The 12712-nt window shown below is 41.8% G+C and overlaps 1 protein-coding gene across 2 annotated transcripts; it reads right to left on the bottom strand.

Moving 5' to 3' along the window:
• Nucleotides 1-2075: 2075 nt before the first annotated feature.
• On the bottom strand, nt 2076-11161 carry LOC123116472 (transcription factor bHLH133). 2 transcript variants are annotated; one of them, XM_044537434.1, is made up of 9 exons: nt 10598-11161; nt 9919-10288; nt 9153-9230; nt 7675-7740; nt 7392-7457; nt 6861-6914; nt 3017-3067; nt 2871-2936; nt 2076-2577 (listed from the first exon to the last, which is right to left on the bottom strand). In XM_044537434.1, the coding sequence occupies exons 1-9, from the start codon at nt 10972-10974 to the stop codon at nt 2431-2433; spliced, it is 1275 nt and encodes a 424-aa protein (XP_044393369.1). In that variant the 5' UTR covers nt 10975-11161; the 3' UTR covers nt 2076-2430. The 2 variants fall into 2 exon arrangements, with proteins under 2 accessions (XP_044393369.1, XP_044393361.1); XM_044537426.1 differs by having other exon boundaries at nt 9919-10291; nt 10598-11159.
• Nucleotides 11162-12712: the final 1551 nt, after the last annotated feature.

Raw genomic sequence — 12712 nt, 5'->3', positions numbered from 1 at the left:
TATTTTAAAGTTTAGTGACCGTAGTGTGCTTTGACCTTAACTTCAATGACCATGAGTGTATTTATCTCATTATGTGTGTCAAAAGTAAGAAAATCAGACAAATATCTATCTACAGTAAGAAAATCAGACAAGTATCAGAAAGAAGATAAGAACAAGAGGCTCACCATGGTGGTGCTGGCGACGAGATCGGCGTGGGCGATCAACGGCGGTGAAAGGGGGACGGGGCGTGACGGACCGCTAAATCTAGACAAATCTCGGGAAAAATGGAGCTTCGAGGTCGAGCTTCGTGAGGAGAAAGCTTAACTAGTGTGGCTCGGCATTTCATCGAACACCTCATGTGCATAGGAGGTGAACTAGAGCACCCAAATGCCCTCCCCTCGCCGGCTTGAAAAAACAGAGCACTGTGGAGTCCTCTGTCGCGCGATGGGTATATATAGGCAATTTATTTGTCTCGGTTCGTGGCACGAACCGGGACTAAAGACCCCCCTTCTACACCGGTTCAAGGCATGAACCGGTACCAATGGCTGTGGGCCAGTAGCAAGGTCCATTGGTCCCAGTTCATGCCTAGAACCGGGACAAATGGGTCCAGACGAACCGGGACAAATGCCCACGAGGCCCTGGCTGGCCCCCTGAGCTCATGAACCGGGTCTAATCCCCCCCCCCCCATGGGTCCTGGTTCGTGAAGAACCGGGACTAATGGGCTGGCCAGGCCCGAACGATAGCCATGTTTTCTACTAGTGATACGACGAATGATCGGTCATAAATATTGCAATTCGTCGATTGCCCAACTATAATTTATTTACCATGCCATTCGCCTGTTTTCTGCAAGATGTCGCCAGGTGAACCAATGCCTCTTGGGTCTATTCTCCATTACTGAATTCTTGCACACAATTGCTATATACTATTTGCCATTTTCACCTTGCTACTATCTATCTCTATTACTTGTGTTTTTATCTTGTAACTAGCAAGACAAGGGGGTTGACAACCCTCTTGTCGTGTTGGGAACAAACTTGTTTCTACCGTGTGTGTAGCTGCTATTGACTTGGCTAGCTTGGAAGTTCCTACTGGATTGATAATCTTGGTTCTCTAGCTGAGGGAAATATTTGTTGCTTGCTGCTTCACTCTTCTCTTGGGGAATCCCAACAACTTCTGTAGGAGTAAGCAACAACGAAGTTGATGGAGACGATAGCCGCGATGATGGTTCCCACAGCAACACTCCCGCGCCATCGGGAGATAGGGGGAAAGAGCTCCCCTACTTCTTCTTCATCCATGGCCTCTTCCCTAGATGGGGAGAGGTTTCCCCCTTTTGTTCTTGGCCTCCATGACTCCCGGAGAGGCGACATCCCCTTAGAGATTGAATCACTTTCTCCGTCCGTACAGTTTCTGAGACCAATCAGTGTTTCTTTAATAACCAGATATTTGTAACTCCGATCCGGCTGATTTTTACCAGATTTTTTCTTTTCATAAATTAGCTTTTTTGCTGTGAAAGAAGGGCCCCGACGGACTTAAGGAGTGGCCACGCGGGCACTCCACGCAGGGTGGGGATGGGCATGCCACCTGCCCTTGTGGCTTCCCTTGCCTCCATTCCAAAAAATCACACACAAATTTTCAACGATCTGCATTTTCTACCATCAAGCCGTCAAGACCATGCAGCACCTTCTTCTCCATTGCATGTTCTCCGGGAAGGTCTGTTCCGACATCCTTTACTGGTACAAAATCCCTGCTACTTTGCCCTCCAACAACGATGATTTTCTTCAGTGGTGGGCATCCATGACGGCTGCTACTTCTGCTGGCATGCGGAGGTGTGCGGCTTCTATTATTCTGCTGACGGCGTGGCTCATTTGGAGGCATCGAAACGCTTGCATATTTGACAACATGCAGCTCTCCATCTCACTGCTCGTGAAAGCCATCAAGGATGAGACTTTCTCCTAGGCTAAGGCCAGCGCCAAGGGTACATGTTAATTTCTCGATAATTTTGTAGCACTTTTGTACCTCATTCTTCCTTCTATCAATGCAATGATATGCCTAGGCGTATTCGTGAAAAAAATTCAGCTAGTAAGTGCATGACGCAGACGGACAGAAAAATTAAATTAAAGTTCACTATATAACTTGCTAGATTTACATATACAACAAAGCCATAAATTTTGCAAGGACTGAAGGAGGACGACCAGCTAGAGAAGAAATAGACCGGCCATGCACATCTTCCTTCATGAAAAGCCTCTTCGCAGAAACAATGCAGATACAGAAGGCTTAATCGCTTTCACCCCCATGATATGATTACACTACACTCGCATAGCATAGCATCAAGAGCAATCAGCCTTAGTAGATTGACTGCTCATGATGGTATGTACGTACGTACGCGCGCAGTTACGTACTCCTGCACCACCCCATGCACAACACATATACTTGCTGCAAGACCAGTCGTCTCTTCTACCGGAGGATCATCCCGCCAAGCGGCGCCGGGGCCCAGTAGTCAGCAGCGTTGTCCCCGCCAAAGTGGGACGTGCACGAGACTGGGACGAGGCACAAGCCCCGGCTCCTCAGGTCCTTCTTGCTCGCCTCTTCATTCACAGCACCCTGTATATACCCATGGTATTTCATGCCACAGTTAAGGTAGCAAACTGATGCAGAAAGATTGTACGTTGCACAATGTAAATAAAAGAGAAAATTTTGTTTGTTTTGCGAACATGTACGTACTTAATTGCAACTCAAAAAAACACGTATGCACTTGATGCTACACGCCACAGAAATAAACTAACATCGAGTGCTAGCTAGGAATGATCTTATTTTTTTTGCCAAAATGCATATGTAGATATACATGATTGAAAATGACTTTGAAGGTAAGCAAAGTGTGTTCATGATATACATACCTGTTGCTCTGGTTGGCCTGGAGCCTGCTGCTGTACTCCTCCAGTGTTGTTATTATGGTTTAGCAACTGCCCAAAATTGAAAAGTAGCTTAGGCAGAGCTGTAAAGGCAGAGAGATTCTCATGCGGATGTAAAGATCTCTACTTACCTGTCCGGGGTACTCCGGGAAGAGGCCAGGGTTGCTTTCTCTAGTTGGTCCCTGTTAATGAAAAGAAGAAAGTACTTTGTCACATGTCAACGTTGCACGTACAAGCGTGCGAAAAGGGCAGGGAGGAATAATTCCTCAGACTAGGTAAATATAATTGAACCCATGATCAGTTGCACCCACCGGCACAATGTTGTCGCAGATCATGGCCACGATTAACTAAACAATAACTTTCATGAGTATTTCAATTATATATCTGACTAAAAAATAAAAGCAAATTTATGTTTATGAAATTAACTTCAAATTACAACACCAAAAAGTATCACCAAGCGAACAATCATTTGATTGTATATGTATATTATATTTTAACCATTTAATTAGTTCATCTCTTTTACCAGCCTTTCAAGAATGATGATCAAATAATTTTCTTTTTTTTCCATAATGTAGTGTACATTGGTTTCTCAAAAGTCAAGTACCAAACCCTTTGACCCAGCTGATTTAAAAATTATATATATCTACAATACCGAATATATGGAAAATAGTTATGTACTCCACTCGTCATATACCACATAAATGAATTGGTTATACCTCTTTATCCCAAAATGAGTTTGATGAAAAATTACATTTGACATATCTTATTTTGTTTAAAAGTAAACTGCATTTTTATACGTAAAAACTTTATACTACACTAATGAGAAGGTTCAACGATTTATTTCGTGAAACTTATACTAAGCTATATTAGAATAATGAATAAGATATATTTAGAATGATAGAAATGTATAATGAGAGGTGATTTCCTATGCATGGTGGTAGCTACGCACGCATGCTGGCGGCTACACACCCTTTATGTTTGTTTAAGAGGTATACTTCAAAGTTTGTTTCCGTAGTTGAGTGTAAAATGCTTATTCTACACCCCCTCGTAACACTATATATATATATATATAATCTAATAAAATAGTGTATGAAATGTAGTAATTATGAAAAATTAATTACTATCAAGTCGTAAATTAGTACATCGTATAAATTACAATATTTTGTATACTACCACCTCTGCTCAAGTGACCTAAAACGTCTTATAAAAGTTCATAGAGGGAGTATGTTATAATATTTCATGCACTTTTTACTAGGGATGTACAACAAGCTCTTCTACACTCATGCTTACTTTTTATACTTCTTTATGTTTTTAAATACATTTCATTAACAATCAATAGATACTCCTAAAATGAGTTTCATGACAAATAACATTTGAGACGACATATTTAATTTATTTGCGGGGAAACTATAATTTTTGTACAAAAAAGATATACCACATAAACTACGGAGGTCGACTGTATGTTTTCGTGAAACTTGCATTGAGTTATATTAAAAAATTAAATAAGATATATTGAAGTAATTAATAATTAATATGCTTGTTTAAGGGGTATATTTGAATGTGGGAGTAAATACTCCCATGACTACACACACACACACACATGGTGGCCCTATTCTAAGCATGAGTGTTAAATAGTTATTCTACACCTCTAGTAACATTATATAAAAATGTAGTAAAATAATATAAAATATGTGATAATTACTTCCAAAATAGGTTTTTTATTAGATAGTAGCACTAGTATAAAAACGACTTTTAGTACCGGTTCGTAAGGACCTTTAGTACCGGTTCTGGAACCGGCACTAAAGAGTGGGGACTAAAGGCCCCCCCCCTTTAGTACCGGTTCAACACGAACCGGGACCAAAGGCCCACCACGTGGCACGAGGCGCGCCATGATCTGGGGGACCTTTAGTCCCGGTTGGTAAGGATTTTTTTTATTTTTATTTTTAAAATAAAGCAAAAACAGCCCGCCTACTGGGCCGGCACGGCCTGCATACGACTAGAAACCCAATCTCTAGTTGGGCCAGGATGCAGGCCCGTACGGCCCAGTAGGCCCCACAGGGCAGAAGACTTGCAATAGGCCCACAAAGGCCTGCTTAGAGAGGAGCTCGACACGGTAGCCGCGGCGGGGCTTATAAACCGATGCGATCTTCTCTCAACTAGCAAGGTGGGACTAAACATTGTGCACTGCAGGTGGCAGCGCACCACCTTTAGTACCGGTTGGTGGCTCCAACCGGTACTAAAGACCCCCCCCCCCCTTTAGTACCGGTTGGAGCCACCAACCCGTACTAAAGGCCACCACCTCTTTAGTACCGATTCGTGGCACGAACCGGTACTAAAGGTTTGCCACGAACCGGTACTAATGAGAGCCGCCCGCCTGGCCGTTGGAACCGGCACTAATGGTCACATTAGTGCCGGTTCAATTGTAAACCGGGACTAATGAGTTTCACATTAGACCCTTTTTCTACTAGTGTAGCTAATTTAGTACATTGTTTAAAAAATTAATATATTTTGTACCCTATTTTAGTATAATTTTTATTCTATTTTTTGAGGTATAGTAAGTTACTGTATACATATACATACATATATATATATATATATATATATATATATATATATATATATATATATATATATATATATATATATATATATATATATTTGGTATTCTACATATAACGAATGTAGTGGTATTTATTTTGTATAATACACCATATGACAGTGTAATTCATCACAAGTTTACTGGTATTTATTGGTTATTCTAGACGTGGATAAATTTTTCTATAACCTTGACCACAACAAACATGAGCATCCACATATATGAATTTATGATGTTTCCTGTAATATTAAGTATGTATAGATATATTTAGTTTTATAGATTGAAAACAAAATTAAGAAGGTGATGTGTGCTTGAACCTCATTACACCATTAATGTATGAAAGAACCTTATATGAGTATGCTACATTATTAAGATAAAGTTATGTAAATAAAGGCTCCTTCCATAATAAGGTTATTCAAAAGTTTCACCTTTTGTTACATGCGGTACCAAATTCTGATATTAATTGGACAAAAAGACATGTATCTATCGTAACTGGGAATAAAGCTTAAGGAGTCTTAAATCAGGGTGCTGCAACTATGTAATGCATGCAATTATATTTCCAAACGTTAACTGTTATACATAGAGTTGTATACCAAAGCAAAGGTATTTCTTTTTTCCATGGTAACTTGGTAAGCATATATTATATAGGTAGTTTGGCTAATACAATTGCAATAAACAGGTCACAAGGTTTACTATGACATAATTTTTACGGCACTCACCCTAAGTAATTTATAATTAAAAAACACGTATCTTTTGCACACACGTAAACATTCTCGAGAAACTGAATATTCTTTAAAGTTGAAATTCCATTTATTTTGCCTAAAATCCTGGGGAGTGGCTCAACCCTTAAGTCTTGCACGTCTAAAATATATCACAAACATACATTTAGAGGCGTGTAATTTATTAATTGCAGTTCTGTATTGTTTCAAAGAACTTCATTCCCTTACTTTGCACCTACAAAGAGCATAAAGTTGCTTTCCAGAAAGGTTATCAAATGGGTTGGTATCCTACTCACACTTATCTTCGGTGAAAGTTTTCCCACAAAGGCAAGACAAAAGCAACAATAACCTACGTACATTTGTGGCATATTTCATTTTATAACACCTCACACGCGCATAAGCATCTCATCACATACAAGTAAGGGCAACTCTAACGTGGATCACCAAATCACCTCTAAATATCCAGACCGTACTGGTCCGAACACTTTTTGCCATTCAAACGGGAGTCACCAAATATCTGCGGATAATGAGGTCCGTGAACATTTAATGATGTAGGTTTTGCTGAATCGCGTTGAAGTTGCCCTAAGAACTTTCTCCTCCGTGAAAGAGAGAGGGACAGCGAGATCTACAGAGGGAGGGAGAGAGAGGGGTAGAACTTACATTTTGAATGGATGCCCCGTTGCTGCCGTGGCCCATGTATGGGTAGCTTAGAGCCTGCAAGAAGAACAATCACTGGTCATGCACGAGAGAGAGAGGGCACGCGAGAAAGAGAGAGAGAGAGAGAGAGAGTGCATAAAATGCTAGTCGCCTGAAACACAAGACGCTACAAGAGGCAGCACATCCATCCATCCATCGATATCTCTGTTGCCGCTGCTGCTGCTGTGTGCTCGCGCTCCCATGCATGCACACAGCGCCCAACTTTAACAGCGTGCTCTTGCACCCAGTCCCACACCCATACCCTGCCCCCCAGCCATATTTTCTTTTTGTTTCCTGCGCGCCCTCAGTGTGCTTCTACCGTCGCCTGCGTGTGGACTATGGAGGCATGCAGTGGTGGGCTCAACTCTCCAGCCACAGCAGGCGTTGGAAAATGTTACTTGCGCTTTTTAGAGATACTGCTCATGCTATAACTGACATGTAGGTACCATGAGAGAGCGAGAGAGAGAGAGAGCGAGAGAGAGAGAGAGATTGGACCTCAATTTGACCCAGGAGGAATCTGACATAGCCAATGGTCTCTTGCAGTACAGACGCTGTGTCAGTCTGTAAAAGGGCGCACGTGTGTCAGAGATAAACTTTGGTTGGACACAACCCCTCAAGTGAACTGAAACAGGCAAAAGAAAGAAAACTATAGACAAATGTAACAGCACACATGAGCTAGCTTGTAGTACATCTACTGCGGGTACACATTTAGATCTAGCTCTCCACTACTGCTGCAAAGCAAGAATCGTCAAACAATTAATCACTTCCCGGTTATCACCTTGCCAAATGGGGAAACTATTTGGTGAAGTGCAGTTATTCTGTCCCCTAGCCTCTCCTTCCTCACCTGGAAAATGGTCACAATGAATAAACAAATGCTTGTAAACAGGATAGTAGTGGAAAGAAACGTCAATTGTGAAAGTCATTTTCGTGTGAGGCAAAAACACTGGTGGTACATCAAGTTGCATAGGATGACCACTTTGGTGCCTAAAGTTGAAAAATACATGAAATTAATGCTCAAACTTGTCTTGCAATGCAAATACGGTGCAAAATCCGTTTGTAGACGAAGCCGGCACCTGGCCCACTGTGTACGACTAGATCATCACATTTTTGTGAAAACCGCCCTGAAGTAATACTAAATTTGGTATAAAAATTTCCCAGAACACCACTATGCATCTCTATAACATGGGGTCCCATATGTCAGTAAACTTCTGCGCTCCTGACAACTGCGCTAGCCACTATGCTAGAGAACATTTCGTATTGAAACAATATAGAGCTTAATGTCATATAACTGAACACCCTTGTGGGGCATAAACGGACGTAGTCAGTGCGGCCCATTTTTGATATGTCAGATATTTCCTCTTCTTTAGACATAAAAAATGTAAATTATTATCATAGTTAAAAAAAGTTTATATATTATTTTATAAAATACTCGTACCACTACAATAATGTAAATGATTCGAGGAGCTGCTATCCTTTCACAGAAGGCTCATACATATTTTTCCATGCAATTTTTTATAATTTTCGTTTACAACAAAAAATATTGTCTTAAAGCATCAACACATACTGTACATAAATATATTTGAATGAAAACATGAGAAGTTTTTAAAATTATATGAACATTTATTGAAATATTAAAATTTCAAATTTTCATTAATATATATTTTAGATACATGAAAATTTTTGATACGAATATTTCTATAAATAATTATATTATTTTATTTATATGAATGTTTTATAAATAGTACTACATGAATAGTTCCTCAAATTACGTGATCAGTTTCTAAAGTAAGTTATTTCATTAGTAGGTATATTAAGTATTACACACGAATATTCTAACTTATCTATATTACTGTTATCATAATTTACATATTTTGTTGGAACTAATTCAGGGGTTTCTTTCACAAAAATGTGATGCCCCGGTCAGTGACAGTGGGCTAGCACGCCGCGTAGGTGCCGGCTACGTTTACAAATGGATTTTGCACGGTATTTGCACCGCGATGCAAGTTTGAGCACTAGTTTCATGTATTTTTCAACTTTGAGCACCAAAGTGATCATTCTATGCAACTTGTTGTACCACCGGTGTATTTGACTCTTTTCGTGTGGTCTTGCTGCACGAACTTCTATATAGTCAAGTGCCCTTTATGCGCGCGCGCGTGTGTGGGTGTGTGTGTGTGTGTGTGTGTGTGTGAGAGAGAGAGAGAGAGAGTAATGGGCTAGAGTTATGCATGGAAAGCAGAGATTTGACGAGGAAGAAACCTTTAGAGTAGATTGTGCTGAGGACGAGGCCTGAACCCTAGCCTTCTTGAGAGCTGAACCTGTCGCGGTGCTGTTGCACTACAGAAAGACAAACAAACCAAAGCGTGAATAATCATGACCCCATTTTTATGTTGTCCCAACAAGAAGTACTCACTGTAGAACGCCCAGCGATTCTACCCGGCCCTCTACAGTGAGTACAGCTGAACACTTATAGTATAGCAGAATATAAAAGAATTCAGGGTGAGGAAATGAGCAAAACATCCAGTAGCTAGCTCTGCCAATGATTTTGCAATGTCCTACACTCTTACCAAGAGATCCTCAAACATCAAGCTATGGAGACATCAGTTAACTAGTAGTTCACCAAAGAGGATTTCCAAAGGAATATCAGAACATGTGGAGTATCTTTTCCGAAAAGAACAATATCTAGGGGATGACTGAGTGCACCATTGTCAAGAGATTGCATCGACAGCCATAAAAACCTGAACCTAGAGGATTATTACTGATAACATGATCATACATATAGAGCTTTCCACTTTAGAAAAGAACACCAGCTTTTTCATGAAGGAGATGAAGCGCACTTGCAACAACCAACTCAAACTCATAGAGAAACAGACCAAGGTATACATGAAATAAGCCGCGAAGCATGGTAAACTAAATTAAGCCAGCCATAGAAAACCGAAGAGAGCAAAAAGCCCTCCTACCTTCCCGGTGACCTATATTACAGAGCAAATTAACTGGTAACATCTAATCTAATATCGTTATTCACCTCGGATGAGTTGTCGGAGTGGTGGTGGCTCCTCAGCTCCGGCGGGGGCGGTGCCATGCTGTTTGAGAAGTCGAGCATGTTGCTGCCCAGGCTTGTGGTGACGCATGACCTAGGAGAGGAGGCTAGGAGCATCTGGCTCAGCTGGGACTTGGGCTGGATCTCATGTCCGTCACCAGCAAGATGGCTCCCATAGAAGTTGTAAGAAGGAGCGCCTCCGGCGACGGACTGAGGCATGGAGCCGTCCTCCTTGGTTCCAACCATGCATGCACTTGCAGCAGCCTGATGATCCCCCCAATTCTCTAGTCCCTTTGACAGGAGAGCCGTGGTGGTGCTGTATCCCTCTCTCTCTTCACCTCCAACCAATCCCCCACTGCTGTATATGATGCAGTATGCACAAAGAACACACAGATATACACAAATACATCAGTCGATGGAGATAAAAACAACTGCAAGTCAGTGAAATGAACATGCAACAGATGATTAATTAGCATATAGGAGCTGATTGTGATCTACTAAAGGACGAAGTGGATTAATCACTTTATTCCTTCCCCTAGAGCTACATATACTCACGTATGTAATTAAATTTTACAAGCATATTTTCTTCTTATCTGAATCACTAGCATGTAGACAGAGAGAGAGAGAGAGAGAGAGAGAGAGAGAGAGAGAGAGAGGTGTTTACAGTATCATCTGGCTCCATGACTCTGGCATGTGCTCCTGGGTGCCGGTGCTGCCGTCATGCAAGCTTAGAAGAGAGGTGACGCCGTTGATGTGACCCAGGCCTGATGAGCTGTGAGGAAACTGCTGGGAGAAAAGCATGGAGGGAGAAGACAAGGAGGGCAGCTTGGGAGACGCCTCTTGTTCCTCGTGGCATGGCTTCAAGCTACTCATGATACTACTGGTACCACCATCCCCAGTGCCGCTCCAGATCATCTGTTGCACCAGGGAGCTCTGGAATTCTCCTCGATTCATCACGCGCCTCTGGTGAGAGAAAGAGGAGATAGAGCGGGGGAGATGCGTTCCCGGCTTCCCGCTGAAAGGAATGCTCTCGCCTCTCATGCCCTTGCACCCGGTGTGCGGAAATCTCAGCTCAATCTTCAAGGGACCAGTGGCTTAATTTTCTTTGAGCAATGGGGTATATGATGTTCTTGGGAGAGAGGGGGAGGGTGTGGGTAAGAGAAGAAGAGAAGAAAAAGCATAGGGCCTGTTTGGAGGGGAATCTGGGCATTGTTTTGTTTTCCCTTCCTTTTGCTTCACTCCTTTATCTATGAACGAACTTTCCGTTGCTTTCCTCCCCCCTTTCCCTCTCCTCTTTCATTCTTTCGTTACACAAACGAGAAAAATATATCCTTTATTTCCTTCTCCCTGCCGCTTTTGCTTTCGGAAAGGAGCGGTTTAAAGAGGAGACAGACGGTATGTTAATCAATCTCTCTTAGCTTGTGTTATATATCCTACACGAGTACCTTTCAAACGTGTCTGTACTGATGTTAAAAAAAAATAATTAAATAGCGAGCTAATAATTACTCCATCTGTCTCATAATATAAAAACGTTTTTAACACTATACTGGCATAAAAAACGCTCTTATATTATGGGATGAAGAGAGTAGTACTGTACTGGCGACCAAGACAACCAGCGCCGATGAGTTACATCTGTATAGATAGATGGATGATGATCATGTGTAGGTGCGTTGCCTGCAGAACACGCACATACACAGCAGCGGAGGCAGTACACGCGCGCATGCAGGCACGCACGTCGCACCTAAAGTGAGAGCATGCATGCAGAGGGAGAAAGGATATCCTCTGTTGCTTAATACGGAGTATATTCGTCCTTTGATATGGAGAACCGGGACATCACACGGTTTGCTTGCTTGGATTGCCAAGGGAAGGAAATACGAGTGCGCTACAAACAGTAGAATGCCGTTGTAGGCTTGTAGCCCTCACTAGGAATGTAGGTAGCTCATATATTACGTGTTGGCTAAGGAAAAACAATAAACCGCCAAATATTGATGTTGTGCTTCCTCGATTAGCGCATAACGAGTGTTTAGGGGAAAGCGAGTCTTGTTTATTTTAACGGGAAGTGTGCTCCCTCAAAAGCTCAAAACTTATTAGAGGAATCGAGTATTCAAATTTCCAACCAACCACCAATCATGAAATCAAGCCTTTTTAGTCTTCAATGTTTTTGTAATGCATGTTTATGCTTTGTAAACTTGATCCCTGCATTTTACCTAGAAAAAAAATAAACTCATCCTGCATTTGTAACAAATTATGGAAATTTATTATTAGCATTACTATATAATCTAGAATATTGCCTGGTGCTAGGTTTTTTCTTTGAGCAAGAACTGTAGAACAATTATTCTACGGTAGCACATAGCCTTCTCTTTCCCCTCCACAAGAAAAGACCTTAGCCCTTCCTTCTTCTCCCGTTGGCGCCGCCGCCGTCTCCTATGGCCTTTGGGCTAAAGAGGTGCGGAGGATCTCGGCTCTCCGCTGACGGGAGGGATCCCGTTCTCGTTCTTGTTTTTAGAGATACGACAGGCAAATCAACATCATGAAAAACGGAGAACAAGTAGGAGACACACGATTTTAACATGGAAAACCCCTCCAACACAAAATGGAAAAACCACGGGCGCCAGCCAGCAAATCTTCACTATATCGGGGAAGGTTACAAACGCCGGGGATTTACAACTAATTAACTTATCCCGTGTGGTGGCTTACAAAGGATATGTATAACACAAGTAACCTAGGATCAATACTAATCAATACAGCAGGGGGCTTCGCCCCCCCCCCCTTCCCGCAC

The sequence above is a fragment of the Triticum aestivum genome, chromosome 1B, assembly GCF_018294505.1.
Source record: "Triticum aestivum cultivar Chinese Spring chromosome 1B, IWGSC CS RefSeq v2.1, whole genome shotgun sequence".
NCBI lineage: Eukaryota > Viridiplantae > Streptophyta > Magnoliopsida > Poales > Poaceae > Triticum > Triticum aestivum.
Note: the sequence above shows the minus strand (reverse complement) of the source record. Positions and strands in the feature narration are given on the sequence as shown.

Coding starts and splice junctions, on each gene's coding strand:
- LOC123116472 (XM_044537426.1), bottom strand. CDS start 10,974: ATGAGAGGCGAGAGCATTCCTTTCAGCGGGAAGCCGGGAACGCATCTC. Junction 3,068..6,860: donor ACGGGGCATCCATTCAAAAT/GTAAGTTCTACC, acceptor TTTCATTAACAG/GGACCAACTAGAGAAAGCAA. Junction 2,937..3,016: donor TCCCGGAGTACCCCGGACAG/GTAAGTAGAGAT, acceptor AATTTTGGGCAG/TTGCTAAACCATAATAACAA.